The sequence below is a fragment of the Chlorocebus sabaeus genome, chromosome 25, assembly GCF_047675955.1.
Source record: "Chlorocebus sabaeus isolate Y175 chromosome 25, mChlSab1.0.hap1, whole genome shotgun sequence".
In the NCBI taxonomy this organism is placed as follows: domain Eukaryota; kingdom Metazoa; phylum Chordata; class Mammalia; order Primates; family Cercopithecidae; genus Chlorocebus; species Chlorocebus sabaeus.
The window spans coordinates 61,109,082-61,130,078 of NC_132928.1; the positions used below are offsets into that span (position 1 = coordinate 61,109,082).

Below are 20,997 nucleotides of genomic sequence, written 5' to 3' on the forward strand. Positions count from 1 at the left end.
AGTGCGCTGACCATTGGAGGAATAAAAGAGGTCCTCAAAGAGCCTGATCCTCACTCTCTCCTTGCACAGCTCAGCAGGACCTCAGCCATGAGACTTCTCATCTTGGCCCTTCTTGGCATCTGCTGTCTCACTGCATACATTGTGGAAGGTAAGTCGAGAAGCTGTCTGTGAGATAAAGAACAGGGAGGCAAGGCAGGGGGCACACATTTTGGGTTTGAGTCAAGTTTTGACTGAAGTAAACTGCTTTCTTCAGGCGAGCCTTAAACTTCCCATGTGCAAAAAAGGAATGATGATTTTGACTGTTGGGGGCTTCGTAAACTCCCAGAACAGGGAGAATTTGGTTAGTACCTGGGCTCCTACTTTTCCTAATTGGGTAATTTTGGGTACATTTCTTAACCACTCAGGGCCTATGCTTATTTATGTATATATTGAATAGAATAACAGACATGATCACTTGATATTAAGATTAAATAAATATTATGGTTTATTTATTTAATAACATCAGATTTCCTTGGAAACAGTAATTTTTTTATTAATGTTAGCTATGGATTAGAGGCGATGATTATATATGCATTTGTAGCTTTTTCCCATTTAATATATTGTTTGATAAATTATCAAAATCTTTGAGAGTTCAGTTACAATGTGAGGATGCACCAGAGAATGTATATTCTGGAGCAAATCAGTGTTTTCAATACAAAACCTGTGTGAAGGTGACAGTGTGCTTCCTGTGGACTGGATGTCCCAGTCTTGCCTTCCTTCCTCTTGATAATGCAGTAAGGGACCCCTTTTAGGACACAGCACAGGCAGAAAGATAACCAGCTTGATGGGGTTCACACCAGGTGCAATCACTACCAGCTGAGCCTTATTGTTTTCCAGCAAGGTGGTGATGGTGTTAACCCCTGCTCAAAGAAAGGGTGATTTCCTATGGGGACACCACCTTTGCCAGCAGGTTTCTTCTCAGCCTGGGCCAACAGTCTCTGCTTCTTCTCTTGTTTTGTCTCTGGTCAGTACTTGTGGATCAGCTTAAGTGGCTGAGTAGCTGTTTGGGGGTCTAAGGCCTGGGAGAGCTGGTTAATGGCAGAAGGCACTTTCAGCTGCTTATAGAGGATAGCTCTTTGCAGATGGAAGCAGATATAGTGGGGCCATTTCACAAAGCAGGTGAGGTCCCTTTTGGGCTGGATATCCTGTCCAATGCCTGCCTAAGAAAACTCTTAGGCCTTTTCTCACACAGAGGTTTCATCACTTTCTTAGCCTCCAGCTTCCTCACGACAGCAGGGACTGGGGCCACCTTCTTTCCTTTGGCCTTCCTTCTTTTCAGCATCTTGGCGGCTAACAGGGAGAGACATTTTACCACTTAAAAATGAGAACACCTTTATTTACTCAGTCAAAAACATGCTTCCTTCTCCCACTGAATGTTGCCTTGCATAGAGTACTCTTCACACGTTACTCTGTAATCTCACTCTAACATGTTGCACTATTTGACATGATCTTTTCTGTTTACCTGTCTGTGGCCTGGCTCCCTCAGTAGAAGATATGCTCTATGAAAACGGGGATAAAGTCTGTCTTAATAAAACATGTGGGACACAACAGGCACTGTTGTATAAATGAATGAATGAGTGTCACTGGGGCATTAACTAGCTGTCCCAAATGTCTAAGTGAAAATATACATAGAAATGGAATAACATCTTGTTATTTTCTCTCAGTGTGAAATTCCTGAAACAATTCTATTGATTGAGTCAAATATTTACTAAGAATCTGTGATGGGCAAGAGATTCAGGATGCCTATTGGTCATCTCCTCCCCCAAAAACAAATGACCTTATATTCTCACAACATTCTCAGAGTAATTTAACAGATGATTGTTCCTATGATCTTGATAATTGCTTTATTTTTAATTGTCTGGGTTTTTTTCTCACCAGGTGTAGGGAGTGAAGTCTCAGATAAGAGTACCTGTGTGAGCCTCACTACCCAGCGACTGCCAGTCAACAGAATCAAGACCTACACCATCAAGGAAGGCTCCTTGAAAGCAGTAATGTGAGTTTGCCTCCTCAGAAGTTGGGCTGGGTGGATATCTAGAGGTATGGAAATACAGTATACAGAAATGCTGCCTTCCTCAGGAAAGTAGGTCAACATGGAGGAACACCTCAACTTAACTGATAACCACTTTATTTTTCCTTATCAATCATGTCTTTATGCAGTCCAACCAAATGGCAATTATTGCAAAAATTGGGCTGCCAAATAAAGAATAGAAGTCCTCCTCTATTTAGCTTAGTGGAAGAGTCTGTTGAATACTGTGCACAGCTCTGAGGTTTGGGTTTAGAGATGGCTGGCCCGTGTCAGGGTTTCCCTGCAAGCCTCACTGGAGTTGGAGGTTCTTAGGGTTGAGTTAGGCAGAGTCCCTTGCTTTATCAGTTGCCATATTTCAACAAAATGAGTCAATGCACAACCTACATGGTCCCCTTCTTCTACCAGAATCTCATTTTTAGAAGTAATAACTCTTCTCAACACATAATTGCAAGCTTTACTCTAAAACATGAAAATGTAAAAATCACCTTTTATTAAAAAATAAGATGAGTATTTTTAAATTTGAAAAGGAAGAGGGTATGTAATAATGGAATTAGATGGCCTCAAATGTCTTTTTGTTACAACATTCGGTGACATGGATGAGAAAAGGAACCTCTGAATTGTGGTGAACAAAGGGGCTGGATACTACTTGCAGATATTTCTCCTTTATGTTAAAATAGATGACAGAAGACGGGTGCCCATTTTTGATCTCATGGCTCTGAAAGACTATTTCTTGCAGTAATTTCTGCACAAGATCTCTTCAAGTCTGCTCTGATCTTAACTCTTGACCCCAAGGCTTTGAGAATGTGGCTAAATTCGTCTGTGTTTTCCTTGCATTACAGTTTTATTACCAAACGTGGCATAAAAGTCTGTGCTGATCCACAAGCCAGGTGGGTGAAAGACGTGGTCAAGAGCATGGACAGGAAATCCAACACCAGAAATAACATGATCCAGACCAAGCCAACAGGAACCCAGCAATCGACCAATACAGCTGTGACCCTGACTGGGCAGTAGCCTCTGGCACCCTGTCCCTCTCCAGCCAGCCAGCTCATTTCACTTCACACACTCATGGACTGAGTTTATACTCACCTTTTATGAAAGTATTGCATGAATAAAATTATTCCTTTGTATTTTTACTTTTAAATGTCTTCTGTATTCACTTATATGTTCTAATTAATAAATTATTTATTATTAAGAATAGTTCCCTAGTCTATTCATTGTGTGTAGGGAAAGGTAGTATATCATTTGTGTTTGATTTCTGTCCTACTTGTACCTCTCTTTGATGGTAACCATAATGGAAGAGATTCTGGCTAGTGTTTATCAGAGGTGAAAGCTGTAACAATCACTCTTAGAGTCCAGCTTGTAATGGTTCTTTACACATGAGTCACCAGTTACAGCTGTGACAATGGCAACAATTCAAGATCTATTTCAACTTGTATCTATAATAAAATTCTATTTATACAATAAGGGAGAAAATAATCCAGTCTGCATAAACATCTTCTTTTGAGAAATGTCTGTTCATATCCTTTGCCCACTTTTTGATGGGGTTGATTTTTTCTTCTAAATTTGTTTAAGTTCTTTGTAGATTCTGGATATTAGTTCTTTGTCAGATGGGTAGATAGTAAAAATTTTCTCCCATTCTGTAAGTTGCTTGTTCACTCTGTGGTAGTTTCTTTTGCTGTGCAGAAGCTCTTTAGTTTAACTAGATCCCATTTGTCTATTTTGTCTTTTGTTGCCATTGCTTTTGGTGTTTTAGTCATGAAGTCCTTGCCCATGCCTATGTCCTGAATGGTATTGCCTAGGTTTTCCTCTAGGGTTTTTATGGTTTTAGTTCTAACATTTAAGTCTTTAATCCATCTTGAATTAATTTTTGTATAAGGTGTAGGGAAGGGATCCAGTTTCAGCTTTCTACATATGGCCAGCCAGTTTTCCCAGCACCATTTATTAAATAGGGAATCCTTTCCCCATTTCTTGTTATTGTCAGGTTTGCCAAAGATCAGATGGTTGTAGATGTGTGGCATTATTACTCAGGGCTCTGTTCTGTTCCATTGGTCTATATCTCTGTTTTGTTACCAGTACCATGCTGTTTTGGTTACTGTAGCCTTGTAATATAGTTTGAAGTCAGGTAGCAAGATGCTTCCAGCTTTGTTCTTGGCAATGCAAGCTCCTTTTTGGTTCCATATGAAGTTTAAAGTAGTTTTTTGGACCAATATCCCTGATGAATATCGATGAAAAAATCCTCAACAAAATACTGGCAAATCGAATCCAGCAGCACATTAAAAAGTTTATCCACCACGATCAAGTTGGCTTAATCCCTGGGATGCAAGGCTGGTTCAACATATGCAAATCAATAAACATAATCCATCATAAACAGAACCAAAGACAAAAACCACATGATTATCTCAATAGATGCAGAAAAGACCTTTGAAAAAAATTCAACATCCCTTCATGCTAAAAACTCTTAATAAACTAGGTATTGATGGGATGTATCTCAAAATACTGAGAGCTATTTATAACAAACCCACAGTCGATATCATACTGAATGGGCAAAAACTGGAAGCATTCCCTTTGAAAACCGGCACAAGACAGGGATACCCTCTCTCAGGACTTCTATTCAACATAGTGTTGGAAGTTCTGGCCAGGGCAATCAGGTAAGAGAAAGAAATAAAAGGTATTCAATTAGGAGAAGAGGAAGTCAAATTGTCCCTGTTTGCAGATGACATGATTGTATATTTAGAAAACCCCATTGTCTCAGCCCAAAATCTCCTTAAGCTGATAAGCAACTTCAGCAAAGTCTCAGGATACAAAATCAATGTGCAAAAATCACAAGCATTCCTCTACACCAATAATAGACAAACAAAAAGCCAAATCATGAGTGAACTCCCATTCACAATTGCTTCAAAGAGAATAAAACACCTAGGAATCCAACTTACAAGGGATGTCAAGGGCCTCTTCAAGGAGAATTACAAATCACTGCTCAATGAAATAAAAGAGGACACAAACAAATGGAAGAACATTCCATGCTCATGGATAGGAAGAATCAATATCGTGAAAATGGCCATACTGCCCAAGGTAATTTACAGATTCAATGCCATACCCATCAAGCTACCAATTACTTTCTTCAAAGAATTGGAAAAAAAACTACTTTAAAGTTCATGTGGAACCAAAAAAGAGCCCACATTGCCAAGAAAATCCTAAGCCAAAAGAACAAAGCTAAATGCTCCAATTAAAAGATACAGACTGGCGGCCGGGCGCGGTGGCTCAAGCCTGTAATCCCAGCACTTTGGGAGGCCAAGACAGGCGGATCACGAGGACAGGAGATCGAGACCATCCTGACTAACGCGGTGAAACCCTGTCTCTACCAAAAAAACACAAAAAACTAGCCGGGCAAGGTGGCGGGTGCCTGTAGTCCCAGCTACTCGGGAGGCCGAGGCAGGAGAATGCCGTAAACCCGGGAGGCGAAGCTTGCAGTGAGCTGAGATCTGGCCACTGCACTCCAGCCTGGGTGACAGAGTGAGACTCCGTCTCAAAAAAATAAAAATAAAAAAAAAAAGATTCAGACTGGCAAATTGGTTAAAGAGTCAAGACCCATCAGTGTGCTGTATTCAGGAGACTCATCTCATGTACAGAGACACACATAGGCTCAAAATAAAGGCATAGAGGAAGATCTACCAAGCAAATGGAATACAGAAAAAAGCAGGGGTTGCAATCCTAGTCTCTCATAAAGCAGACTTTAAACCAACAAAGGTCAAAAGAGACCAAGAAGGCCATCACATAATGGTAAAAGGATCAATTCAACAAGAAGACCTAACTATCCTAAATATATATGCACCCAATACAGGAGCACCCAGATTCATAAAGCAAGTCCTTAGAGACCTACAAAGAGACTTAGACTCCCACGCAGTAATAATGGGAGACTTTAACACCCGACTGTCAACATTAGACAGATCCACGAGACAGAAAGTTAACAAGGATATCCAGGAATTGAACTCATCTCTGCACCAAGCAGACCCAATAGACATCTATAGAACTCTCCACCCCAAATCAACAGAATATACATTCTTCTCAGCACCACATCACATTTATTCCAAAATTGACCACATAGTTGGAAGTAAAGCACTCCTCAGCAAATGTAAAAGAACAGAAATTATAACAGTCTCTCAGACCATAGTGCAATCAAACTAGAAGTCAGGATTAAGAAACTCACTCAAAACTGCTCAACTACATGGAAACTGAACAACCTGCTCCTGAATGACTACTGGGTACGTAACAAAATGAAGGCAGAAATAAAGATGTTCTTTGAAACCAATGAGAACAAAGACACAACATACTAGACTCTCTGGGACACATGTAAAGCAGTGTGTAGAGGGATATTTATAGCACTAAATGCCCACTACAGAAAGCAGGAAAGATCTAAAATTGACAACCTAACATCACAATTAAAAGAACTAGAGAAGCAAGAGTGAACACATTCAAAAGCTAGCAGAAGGTGTTGCTACTAACTGAGGTGGGAAAATGCAGTAGTTGCTGGTTTGAGGGAGAATATTAGGGGCTCTGTTTTGGTCATGTTAAGTTTAGGTGCTTAGTAGACATCTATATGAAAATGTCAAGTAGACAGATAGCTAGGTCAGGAATCCAGAGGACATGTTTAATCTGGAAATAATAATTTTGAAGTCATCAGTTTATATGTGGCACTTAAAGCCTTGATAATGGGCAAAGCATGTAGGTAGAGCTGATTAAAAATATAAGAGGTTCAAGGACTGAGCCTGGGATACAGATCGGGAAAATGAGGAGGAATCAGCAAGGAAAATTGGCAAGTAGTCAGAAAGATATGAGGAAACCCAATCCTGTGTGGTATTCTGGAAATCAAGACAGGAGGGTGTTTGCAGAAATAGAGTGAGCAACTTTGCCAAATGCTGTAAACAAGTCAGAAATTAGAACTCAAAAATAGTTGGATTTAAAAGCATGGCTGTCACAAAATGACCATAAGGGAAAAAATGTCAGTGGATTGGTAAGAGCAGAAACCTTTGAAGAAGGGTTGAGAAGACCTGGGAGAAGAATTAATGACAACTCTTTAAAGAGAATAATTTTAGACTACAGTTGTCTCATAAGCATCACTATAGAGGCTTGGAGAGAAAAAGAACTATAGCTGAAGTGGAAGTGGAGTCAAGAGAGGGTGTTTTGTTTGTTTATTTTGATTTTTACATGAGAGAAAAAATATCATGTTTGTACACTAATGGAAATGATTCAGTGGAAAGTTTAACACTTAGTATAATATCCAGTGTATCATACATACATTATATATGATACATATAATATATATGTACTGTATATTAGAATATACATGTATATGTATCATATATAATATAGAATATATATGTATCATATATAATATAGAAGAGCATTTATATATTATATATTTTATATATATAATATATACAATATATAAAAATGCTATTGTCTTAACAATATGAATTCATAAATGTATGCCCCTAGAAACTGGTTATGTACTCCTGATTCTTTACATTTTCAATTTCATTATTTCCACTAGAAACTAATGGTATTTGCAATTTGATCTATAGTTAAACTGTTTTCTGGTATGGATAAGAGAAAGAAATAATAAATAATACCTTGTTAGAGCCCGTCATAATTATAGATTTTTGATAAAAATATGATTTCATTAAGAGTTTTATAAACAGCCATTAGACACAAATTACCTGCTCTTAACGTTGTAACAGTTTTAAAAAATAACTGTTGAATTCAAGATTAAAAGGAAACCTCCCCAGGCATAGACTGAGTCTTCCTCTTCTTTCAGCTACTACTGATTAGTATTTGATTTAATCCTGGATGTTTATTCAAAGTTCCAGTGGCAGTAAAGTTGATTTCTCCTAAGAGTCTGATATCTGTGGACCCAGATCCCCCCTAATGGGAGTGGCACATCAACTTCTTAGGTAATTCAAGAAGTAGCTCCTGCATTGGCAGTCCCTTTCACTGACTTCAGTATTATTACTCGCTTTTGGTGTTACCTCAACAATTCCTTCAAGAGAATGTCTTCAACATTGTGGTTTCCTGCCCAACTGCAGCCTAACTTTATAATAAAACACCCTCCAACCCTTCCTTCCTGTTGCTTCTGCCCTTGCCCCAAGGCAAGAGTAGTGAAAACTCTGATAAGTAATAACTACAGGATTTCTCTCTTACCCTCTTGGTCTCTACTTTCACTCTGGATATAATAACTTAGGCCACAAAATCATTCACAATTCCCATTGCAAAGCTTTTTATCTCTTTTCTATTAAAAACTTAATATTGCATCAGCTTCTCTGCTACCAGATGCCTCAATTTTACTCTTTTGTAGCCTGTTTTAGTTTTGTTTGTTTGTTTGTTTATTGAGATTAACCTCACACATTTGATTTTTTTAATAGTTATGCATTTTGAAGAGAACAAGGAATAGCTTTAGACTGCAGTTGCCTCGGAAAGCTTATTTAATGTTTGACAGGGCAAATATTTCTTCTCTGTTTTTTTATTGACAGGTACAGTCACACACACATGTGTTAGAGCATAACAAGTATAGCTTAAAATTGCTTATAATAGTCACTAACATTTGCTGAGCGCTTACTCCATCTCTAGCACTCTGCTAAACATTTGGCGCACATTATCTTGTTTGATTCTCCATTTTGCTACTGACAAAACCAAGAATTTGGGAAGGTTAAAGCATTTGTCCAGGGTTACACAGCTAATAAATGATTGATTAGGGATTTGAATACAGCTGATCTGACTCCAGTAGCCACCTACTTAACAACTCAGGAGAGAGAGTTTGCTTGCAGGACGATGTATAAGGGCAAAACTTGTCCAGCCAAGTCTCAAGGGCAGAGGAGAGAGATCTCTCCTAAAGAAAAAGCCTTGGTAGGAAGGAGTTATAATACACTGGAAGGTTATAATACACTGAAAGTGTAACAGTCCCTTGAAGTTCCATTATTTACCTTAAAAGTTGTGATGATTTTGCATTCTGCTTCATAATATATTTATATTGCTTTAATATAAAAGAAATATTTGGCTCTATTAAAGGACAAAAAAGACGTAAATATTTACAAACCAGATAACAAACATTGTAAGGATGTCAATTTTCCCCAAATCAATCTACTATTCAATGCAATTCCAGTTAAAATTTCCATAGAGTTTTTGGGGAAAACTTTCTAACACAATTTTTAAATTTATATGGCCCAAAGATATTCACAGATAGCTAAAACAAGTTGGGAAAAGAAAAACCGAGAGTGAACATTTCCCCTATCAAATATTAAGACATAAGATAAAGCTGTGATAATAAAAAACACACTAGTGTCAATTTAGAGATTAACAACCAGAATAACAGAAAGCTCAGAATCACGTTTATAAATTATGCATCTATATACACACACATACATATGTGTGTGTGTGTGTGTATGTATAAACTATGATCAGATTAAAATAAGGTATATTATTCACAATGTGTTGTTGGAAGCTTTTGTTTATTTTACAGAGAAAAATAAAACAAGTTTCCCACCTCATACCATGTATAAAAATAGGCTTCTGATACATTAAATGCAAGAAGGAAGAAAAGAAGGGAAGGGGAAGGGAGAAAGATGGAAGGAGGGAGGAAAGGAAGGTAGAAGGGAAAGAAGGAAGGAGGGAAGGAAGGAAGAAAGGAAGGAGAAAAGGAAGGAAGGAGGGAGGAAAGGAAGGAAGAAGGGAAGAAAGGGAAAGAAGGAAGACCTAGGAGAATATCTTTATTACACCTGGATGAGGGAAAGATATCATAACTATATTCCCAAAGAATAACTCACAAAGAAAAATAATCTGATATATTTTCCTATTTCAAAATTACAGATAAACACAGAGTTGCTGTCTATCTTATTGCCTTATTCACTTTCTTCCTAGTGTTTATCGCTTTACGATACCGACTAGTTTACTCATTTGATTTGGGGTCTTGTGCTCATTTAAAGGTATGCTTCAGGAGGGCAGGTACTTTTCCTATTGTGTTTACCACTGTAGACACAGCCCCAGAACTGTGTCTGGCATAATATGTGGGCAATAAACGGGTCCTTTGTACATTGTCTTAAGGATTTTTAAAATATTCCTGAATTGTATAGATCCCACTGCTATCTGGGATTCCCTTTCCTTACCATTTTGCAGGTTCTACTGAAACTTCCTCTAACATAACTCCTAAAGGGTATCTACAAGACTGCTTATTAGAGAAATTTCAGTTTCTCCCATGCCTGAAACTCTGATTGAATCCCTGTAGGCAATAGTAGGACTGTTATGACAATATCTCTTGAATGCGTCATGTAGGGTTGATCCTTTTAGAGAGATAATACCTTTAGGATATAACTAAAACCAAAGAATTGAAAATAAAAGGAAGCATATTTCAGCATAACTCTACAAATTATTTTATCCCATTGCAATTGTCCCGAAAGGAAGCAGGCTGACTTGAGAAGCAGTAAATTATGCATCATTGTTTGGGCAGAGTCTGGAGGACTCTGAAGAAGAAGAGTCCAGAAGAAGAGAGAAAAGGTGAGAAGAAATGCTCTTCAAGGTTCCTTCCATCCTCGAGCTCTAAAATCCTTAACCAGTTTTTTCTTATACCCACCTCCTCTTCACAGGACTCTTCCCTTCCCCCTATCAGGAATATAGAAGCAGCATGATGCCAAAAGCAGTTATAAACACTATAAATAATCATTACTCTCCACACTTGATGAGTGACACCAAAAATTAAAGGAAGCTTGCACAGTAAAGCAAGCACACTGCAGTGTATTTATTTTTGGCTCTGGAATACAAAGACACATGGTCAGAGACACACATTCATCTTCCATTCTTAGTGCCCCATGCCCACCCCCACTAAGGGAGAAACTCAAGTGAATATCATGCCAATACTCCACGGTGTGGGCTGAAATTCATAGACGAAGGGTCAGCACAGAATAAGTTATGCAGCCCCCCGTCCCTTGAAATTCCATGGAGATGCTTGGTCATGCATAACTGAACACATTAAGAGTTTTGCTTTTGTTTTACTCTGTGTACAATAGAGGTCCTACTCCCTGTTGCTCTTCTTTTTAAAAAAATAGGGATCCCATGAGAGTGGCCTTAGAAGTAGGAGGCAAAAGTTCTGAGAATGGGTACCAGATGCTCAGGAGTTGCATTCCCATACTGATAGCACCCAGGGACCTTGTGGGAAGCTGCGGCTGCATCTAGAACCTTTCCACCTGGCAGGAGTCCCCCAACCCCATCCCTCCACTCCCCACCTCCCACCTACCCTCCCAACCCTGGCCCAAGAGCTCATTGCCAGGAATTCCCAAGAGGGTCTCAGGACCCTGTGATAGACAATCCCACTCATCTCCCCACCCTGCTCTCTGCCTCCACACCCCAGTCAGCTCTGTGATTACACTATACAGCCTAGTGATACTTACACTATAGAGCTCTCTGGCACTATGGGCACTTGCACATCCCTTACCTTATTTGATCCTCCTAAGAGCCTTGTAAGAGAAAACAGCAGGTATGATTATGTCCACTGTATTCATGAAGAGACTGAGATGCAGAGAGGATAAAGTGACTTGCCTAAGTCATCCAACTATGTGGCAAAGCCAGGACTTGAGGTAGGCCGTCAGAACCCACATATCATGCATTCACCTCCAAAATATATATCTCATCAGGTTGCCAGACAGTGATGCCATCCATGTCAGACAGAACAACTGTAAAAGAAATGGTTATGCATGCCTCATTAGCTCTGGAAAGAAGGGCAGCATGCCATAATTCTCTGAATTCTGAAGAAGTAAGAACACGCTCCCACCAGAGAGCAATTCCCAGCAGAACAGCTCTCCTTGAGATGTGTCACCTTCACACGTAAGCACTGCCTAAGACCAATTATTGGCCATCTGGGGAAATAAACGCAACAGGTGCAGAGTAAGACTGAGATGATTAGATTACCCCCTCTGCTTTCCCTAGATTACAGGGTAATGATTATATCAGAAGAGAAAGTGGTTTTTCTCAATCTTTGCTGGTGGATTACATGTGAAAGTACAATCGCAACAACCACAGCTCCTGCACCTAACTCAGAAGTGGGACAGGATATAGAGACATCAGAGAGAAGAGAGAATGACTACTTAAGTGCAGCTCTTCAGAGGTGACACAGGCAAAATATGCCCTGGTTGCCCAATATTCTCCTTGCTTCACAAGGAGAAGATAAGGCTAGCCATCTAGTTTTAGTGGCAGAGCTTGAGATGCCTATGTTTGAGTTAGGAAACTGTCTTGATATTACTTGACTTGTATCAATGGCCTGGGATCTGCACTCATTCTGCCACTAACTGGCTGTGTGGTGATAAATATAGTAAAATCAAAAGAACACTGGATTAGGAGTTAGGAGACTTGGGTGACTGTGACCCCTGGAAAAGTTGATTCTCCTCTCTGGGCACTGATTTCTTCATCTATGAAATGAAGGTGTTAAACATAATGATCTCCAACTTTCCGTTAATTTCTGAAATTCAAAGTCATTTTCGACACATGGAAAATTAGATGGCTAAACATGTTTTCTAAAAAATCCTTTTTGGTCTTAACATTTTAAAGTTTCATAAATATATTTTCTCAGTCATTTCTTTCTTGGGATAAACATGTGGTCCCTAGCATTTAAAATGATACCTCTGCAGTAAACATAAACTCTGTGGATTGTACTGAACTAGTAAATTGTTGTGGTCACTAGGGTCACCCACTAGTTTATATGCCACCTTCATGTAAATTATAAAAAGACATCCCCTCTGGCCAGACAAGCTGGAAAAGTGTGTCTTTCTGTGCAGAAGTAGTCACACAGAGGGCTAAAAGAGCAGTGCTTAGGCTGAATTTCAGCTTCCTCCTGCCTCCTCAGCTGGATACCCTTACACAATGTACAAACTGCTCAACTAAACACAGCAGCCCTAATAGTGTCTAAAATACTTAAGCTTTGGTTTCAAGCCATATTCATACTTTCTGAGGAGAATGCTGAAAAGATATAACTGGCAGCATTCTATGTTGTCTGAGTTGGGCATAGACTGTGCTGAGGATTGAATGGTCACAAGGCTGATTTTACTATTGATGCCCTAATGGATGAACAGAGCACCATCAATCATCACTCTGGCAAAATGAAAAATCAGAATGCAATCTCCAATGGTCCATGATTAAAACATTAATCTGATTAACCTACAGAAGAAATCAGTTACTCCATACACTAAGCTTCCTTTCAACTAGATTTTAAGCTCCTTGAAACAGTAGTCTCTTGTTCACGTTTATACCTCCAGAGTAGACTACAGTGCCAGGCATGAAATAGATGTTCAATTAAACAGTTACTGACTGAACTCACCATATGAAGTTGATTGATTCAGATACCCCAAGAATGGATATTTGTGTCACACAAATGAAACATGATGAAGTTAAAGTAGAATTAGGAAAAGTCAGCCTAGAGCACTGGTTCTCAATCTTTAAAAAAAAAAAAAATCACCAGGTGATCCTGACACGTGTCTCCCTATTCTGCACCCCTCCTCCACCACTTGAGAACCCTTAAAGGGTTGAGATTTTCTAGACACCAACTCTGAAGGTCCTCCTTGCAGTTTACACAAACCTAAACAGAGTACAGAGGAATGATTCTTCTCAACCTTGAGGGGCAAAGATCCTTGTTAGATTTAACCCCCATCCCCCCACCCCCTGCCACTCTGGTTGAGGCCTTTGATGACAACACGTAGAGCAATAAGGGCCTTTGGGGATTTGTATTGTCACCAATGGTTATTTACTAGTTCATGTCATCAGTTGAGGAAAAAGTAATTTGATAATAGTGTCTTTCTTTACATATTTTTTTAAAACACAGAAAATGTTTTCAATTTGAAGAAAAGTACAGAAAATAAAATAGCATATATCAATGTACTTTCTACTCAGAATTAACAAATGACACTGTGCCTTATTTGCTTCAGATATTTTGTAAAGTAATACAAGATCTACATCCTTTAGGATCTACATCCCCCATCCTATTTCCTGTCCTCCCTGGACAGAGGCAAGCACTATCCAGCAGCTGATGGATGTTTTTATTGTTTGTGTTTTATGATTTGCTCTTAATGGCATGGCATCAGAATTCTTATTTCCCATGTCCTCCCAAAACTTGATCTTGCTAGTCTTATGTTTTTGCCAATCTGATAATTGTGAAATAGTATCTCATTGTTTTAACTTGCATTTCTCTGATTACTAGGAAGTTTGAGCATTTTTCATATATTTGGGTTGGCCATTCAAACTTCCTTTTCAGTAAATGGTCCTTTCACATGTTTTGTCCATTTTCCCACTAGGTTGTTAGATTTTTCTTATTGATTTTTAATAATTCTTTCATATTCTGGATACAAATCCATAGACCTTTTTTTTTTTTTTTTTTTTTTTTTTTTTTGGAGACAGAGTCTCACTGTATTGCCCAGGCTAGAATGCAGTGACTTGATCTCAGCTTACTGCAACCTCTGCCTCCTGGGTTCAAGCAATTCTCCTACCTCAGCCTCCTTAGTAGCTGGGACTACAGGCACGTGCCATGACACCCAGTTAATTTTTGTATTTTTAGTAGAGACAGGGTTTCACCATGTTGGCCAGGCTGGTCTCAAACTTCTGACTTCAGATGATCCGCCCATCTCGGCCTTTGAAAGTGCTGGGATTACAGGCAGAGCCTGGCCTATTTTCTTAGTTATATGGAAATAATGGAGAAGTTTTAAATTGAAGTTTTCAAACTATTTGACGTTTTCCTTTGTCATTTATCATTGTGTAACATAAAAACCATGGTATAACATAAAAGTATTATATTTTGATTGAAAGGTTTTTCATATTTAGCCACTTTATCTGGAATTTTGTTTGAAGTATAGTATGAGGTAAGGATCTATTTTTATATTTTTCAGTATGAAAAGGTAGTTTTCTCTATACATTTATAACTAATCCAGTATTTTTCAGACTCTATATTTGTAATATATTAATGAGACTTTTTTTTTAATTAGTGGATTCTAGCTATCTTTTTTTAAAAACTAAATTATATAGAAAATATTAGACTACATTTCATATAGCAAAGGTAAACAGTGTTCACAGAACACATACATACATATGCTTTGGTTGAGTACTGAAACATAAAATAAAAATTTTTTTTTCTGTGGGTTATGATTGAAAATATTTGTAGTACACTAAAAATGTCAATTATTTCTCCAATTTATTTGTTACACCATTTCTATGATATATCACGGTCTTATATGTGATTAGGTTTGCTTCTGGCCTATCCAATTATGTGGACTTTATTTAATATAGTGCTAATATCATGGTATTTTATTTGTATGGCCTATTAATATCTTCTTCATGTTATCCTTCAAACTAGTCTTGATTTCTTGACTATCTTTCCATGTGAATTTTAGATACTCTTTGCCTAAATAAAACAAAACTTCTACATTTTGACTAAAGCTGCTTTGAATATATTCATTAGTTTGGGGAGAATAGACATAGTTATAATATTAAATCTTGGTCTAGCTTTCCTAGATTTGGGTTTATTTTTATATCCTCCAATATTTTCTGTGTGGGTTTTCTTCACGTTTAGGTATACATTTAACAAACACTTATATGTACCAAGCCACTATTCTAAGCACTTCAGAAATCATTAATTCATTTAAGACTCACAACAATCTTATGAAATATAACTATTATTTTCCCCCATTCTATTGTCATGTTACAAATGAGGAAACTTAAGCACAGAGAGTTTAGCTAATTTTCTTAAGGTCACACATCTTGAAAGCATAACAGTCAGAATTTTAATCCAGGCAACTCGGTCCCAGAGTTCTTGTGCTCATCCAACATGCCATGCCGTCTCTCCAAACATTTTGTCAGATTTATTTCTAAGTACCTCATTGCTTTAATGAAAACAATACCCAAATTGTTTGGGATGTTTATCTCTGTGGTCAATTTTTATAAATATTCTATGAATAAGTATTTCTTGTGTGTTGAGTGTAAATTTTAACATATGAGATCGAGGTTATTTGCACTGATATATCTTCTACGTGTATTTCTTCACAATGTTTTACCTGCGTGATCTGGAAGAGATGTGTTGAAATTCCTTATTATGATTCTGGATTTGTCAATTTCTCCACACAATGCTCGTGTGTGCGTGCACAGGTACGTGCACGTGTACACCAATTTTATTAGATGCATATAAGTTCACAGTTGTTAGATGTTTAGGCACTTTTCCCACCACTTTTCATTCAGCAAAATCACTTTGTGTACGTTTACCTATTTCTTTCCTCAAATTTAGTTTTGTTTAATAGTCAAAATACAGTGATGTTTTAAAATGTGGGCTTTAAAGACAAATGGTGTGACTTGGATTCCAGCTTGGCACTTCCTAAATATGTGACCTTAGCACTAACCACAGTGCCTGGCTCTATAAATTTTGGTTATTGCTAGACTGCTACTGCTTTCTAGACTTTTAGTTGCTAGGTTACTGGCACCTCTTTTCCATTCTTTGTCTTTCAACTTATTTTTATCACTATGTTTATAAAAGCGTGTTTGTAAGTAGCAAATAGCTGAATTTTTAATCTGCTCTTTTAATAGATAGGGTTACTCCATTTATATTATGATTATTGACAATTTTTTTTATATGAGGAGCTGACAAATTATGGCCCATGGGAAAAATATAGCCCCGCATGTGCTATTGTGTATAATATTTTAGTGAAACATAGCCACTCTCAGCCATCTAGGATGGTTGCTTTTATTCTTCAACCAGTAAAGCTGAATCATTGCAATAAAGATCATATTACCTGCAAAGCCAAAATAATTTATATTTGGCCTTTTACAAAAAAGCTTGCTGACCCCAGATTTACACCATCTTACTTTTTCTTTTAGACATGATTTCTTCTGTTTATCCCCCTTGTCCCATATTCATTGGGTGAATCAAGTCATATTTACTGTCTTAGTTTCCCTCTACTAATTTAAAAGTTATACATTCTATTTCTACTCTTTTAGTGGTCATTCTTACATTTTAACATGAATATTTTTGTTTTTAAAATTACTTTATTGAGATGTAACATACAATAACTTGCACATAAAGTGTACAATTTGATAGGTTTTGACATATGTGTGTGTATATATATATACCCATGAAGTTAAAATCAAGAAAATAAACATATCCATCATCCCAAAATTTTCCTCATGTATAACCCTCCTTCTCATCCTTCCCTGCCCCCACGTCCCCAAACTACAAATGATTTGCTTTCTGCAAGTATAGATTAGTTTGCATTTCCTAGAGTTTATTATAAATTAACTCATACATTATACACTCTTGTTTCTAACTTTTTTCACTCTATTTGTCTTTTTTTGGTTTTTTGTTTTTGTTTTTGTTTTTTTGAGACGGAGTCTCACTCTGTCGCCCAGACTGGAGTGGAGTGCAGTGGCGCGATCTCTGCTCACTACAAGCTCCGCCTCCTGGGTTCACGCCATTCTCCTGCCTCAGTCTCCCGAGTAGCTGGGACTACTTTTTTTTTTTTTTTTTTTTTTTTTTTTTTGCGTTTTTAGGAAAGACGAGGTTTCACCATGTTAGCCAGGATGGTCTCGATTTCCTGACCTCATGATCTGCCTGCCTCGGCCTCCCAAAGTGCTGGGATTACAGGCGTGAGCCACCATGCCCGGCCCACTCGATATTATTATGAGCATGGAATTGTTTCATGTATTCGTAGTTCACTTCTTTTTTTTAATTTTAGTATGTATTGCCATAAAAAATAAGGACATTTTCACCCAACCACAATACTATTGTTACGCATGACAAAATTAATAGTAATTTCTTAACATTATTGAATGCAAAAATCTTTGTTCAAATTCCCTTATTAGTAATCAAAATGTTTCTGCAGCTTATTTTCCTTTTTTTTTTTTTTTTCACTTTTTAAATTTTACTTTAAGTTCCGGGATGCATGTGCTGTAAGTGTAGGTTTGTTACATAGTATACATGTGCCATGGTGGTTTGCTGCACCTATCAACACGTAATCTAGGTTTAAGGTATGCATGCACTAGGTATTTGTCCTAGTGCTCTCCCTCTCTTTTACCCCCATCTCCCAACAGGTCCTGGTGTGTGATGTTCCCCTCCCTGTGTCCATGTTTTCTCATTGTTAGTTTATTTCTTTTTATTGCTTAGTAATATTCTGTTGTATGGATAAACCGCAATTATTTAACCACTCATCTGTTGATGGAAATCTGTATATCTTCCACTTTGAGACTATTATACATAAAGCTGCTATAAATATACAGGTATTGATATCAACATATTTTCTTTTTCTCTTGGGCAAAATCCTAGAAGTGGAATCACTGAATTATATTGTGGGTGCATGTTTAACTTTTTAAAAATTGTTGAACTGTTTTCCAAAGTAGTTGTACCATTTATATTATCGCCATCAGTGTGTCGGAGTTCCACTTTTTCTACATTCCTATCAAGACTTGATGTGGTCAGACTTTTTAATTTCAGCCACTTTAATAGGTTGGTAGTGATAGTTCATTGTGGTATCAATTTGCATTTTCTTAATAGCTAATGATCACACCCCTTTTCATGTGCTTATATTTGTCATCCTTATATCTTCCTTAGTGAAGTAGTTGTTTAAATCTTTTACCCATTGAGGGAGAGAGAGACTTGTTTTGTTTATTTGTTTTATTCAACATGCATATTGGCTTAAGAAAATCTACGTATTAGTGAATCCTCTCCTCTATAGTCCTCCTTGCTAAGACAAGAATTTTAGAACTTTTACTTCTAGTCTTAAACATTCCATCTTCTGTGCCATCACAGTATAATATTTTAGTTCTACCTAGTTTTTAACCATTTGTCTTAAAAATAATTAATCCCTTTTATACATTTATACTTAATTTGGAATTACCAGCACAACACCAGTTTTTTAGCCTCAGTTGTTCCTGACATCCCAATCCTTCCTTCTGTTTTTTTTTTTTTTTTTTTTTTTTCTCCAGGAGTAATATTTCTTAGTTCTTTCACTGAAATAACTAAGAAATTAAGTTTTTGTATCTCTGAAAATGTCACTATTTGCCTCACATTTGTATGCTTATGTAACAGTGTAACTTCGGGTTGACGTAGACATTTATTCTCATTTTGAAGATATCTTTTTATAATATTGATATAATTTGGATGTTTGTCCCCGCCCAAATCTCATGTTGAACTGTAATCCCCAATGCTAAAGGTGGGCCTGGTGGGAGATGTTTGGATCGTGGGGGCAGATCCCTCATGGCTTGGTGCTGTCTTCAGGATAGTGAATTCTGGTGAGATCTCATTGTTTAAATGTGTGTGGCACCTCTTCCCACAAACACTCTTTCACAAATTCTCTCTCTTTCTCTCACTCTCTCTCTCCATTCTTGCCACATTATGTGTCTGCTCCCCCTTTGCCTTCTGCCATGATTGGAAGCTCCCTGAGGGCACCCCCCCCCCCACAGAAGCAGATGCCACTGTGCTTCCTGAACAGACTGCCAATTAGATCTCTTTTCTTATAAATTTCCCAGCCTCAGTTATTTCTTTATAGTACTGCAGGAATTACCTAATACAGATATCAACGGGTTGTTTATTGTTTTTTTATTTTTTTGGTTTTTTTGAGACGGAGTCTGACTCTGTTGCCCAGGCTGGGGTGCAGTGGCATGATCTCGGCTCACCACAAGCTCCGCCTCCTGGGTTCACACGATTCTCCTGCCTCAGCCTCCCGAGTAGCTGGGACTACAGGCGCCCACTACCAAGCCCGGCTAATTTTATTTTGTCTTTTTTAGTAGAGACGGGGTTTCACTGTGTTAGCCAAGATGGTCTCGATCCCCTGACCTCGTGATCCACCCACCTGGGCCTCCCAAAGTGCTGGGATTACAGGCATGAGCTACCGCACCCAGTCTATTGTTTTTATAAAAAATCGTTGCTTGTGAAATTTTTTGTTATTTTCTAAAAAATGTATCTTTTCTTTCTAGTAGCTTTTAAGCATTTTCTCTCTGTCTTTGATGTTTTCCACTTCTACTACAATATGTCTGGGTGTAGAAAATTTTAAATTCATTCTGCTTGGAACTGAATGCATTTCTTCAATCTGAAAACTCATCTCTCATGAGTTTTGTTAAATTCTCAGCCATCATCACTGATATTTCTTCTCCTTTATTGCATCTAGTATCTCTGTCTGGAGCTTCTATTAGAAATATGTTGGACCTTCTCATTCTGTCTTCCATCTTTCTTAACCTCTCTTCTACATTTTCCACATTTTCCTTCCCTGTTTTGTATTCTAACTAATTTCTTCAGAGCTTAATTCCTATTTGCTTATTTTCTTTTCAAATATGTCTAGTTAATGTTTAATCTGTCTGTTGAGGTTTCTTTAAATTATTATTCTCAATTTGTTTGTTTAGCTCTTTCTAAATTTTTTCTTTCTATCCTTTACTTCATTTATTTTATTTTTTTTTATTTTTATTTATTTTTTTATTTTTTTGAGATAGGGTCTTGCTCTGCCATTCAGGCTGGAGCACATTGGTGCAATCTTGGCTCACTGCAACCTCTACCTCCCAGGCTCAAGTGATTCTCCTGCTTCAGCCTTCTGAGTAGCTGGGACTACAGGGGCACACCACCATGTCCAGCTAATTTTTTGTATTTTTAGTAGAGACAGGGTTTCACCATGTTGGACAGGTTGGTCTCAAATTCCTGACCTCAGGTGATCTGCCCGCCTCGACCTCCCAAAGTGCTGGGACTACAGGCATGAGCTACTGTGCCCAGTCCATTTACTTTAGTATTTTAACTATTGTTATTTTAAAAATAACTCCATGGAGACTTCTCTATTTTCTATGTTCTGTATTTCCTCACGTTTTGTTTTCTCATTTACTGTGTTTGTCATCTGTTCCTCTCTCTCTCTCTCTCTCTCTCTCTCTCTCTCTCTCTCTCTCTCACTGTT

The 20,997-nt window shown here is 37.8% G+C and overlaps 2 protein-coding genes across 2 annotated transcripts in view; one reads left to right on the plus strand and one right to left on the minus strand.

Annotated features, from left to right (window-relative positions):
* LOC103230639 (lymphotactin) overlaps positions 1–20,997 on the minus strand; it is a 196,687-nt gene that overhangs the window by 38,663 nt on the left and 137,027 nt on the right. The gene's annotated exons all lie outside the window — the stretch shown is intronic.
* On the plus strand, positions 28–3,198 carry LOC140710208 (lymphotactin). Its single transcript, XM_073011435.1, has 3 exons — positions 28–148; positions 1,918–2,032; positions 2,905–3,198. Exons 1-3 carry the CDS (start codon positions 88–90, stop codon positions 3,074–3,076), a joined length of 348 nt encoding a protein of 115 aa, XP_072867536.1. The 5' UTR covers positions 28–87; the 3' UTR covers positions 3,077–3,198.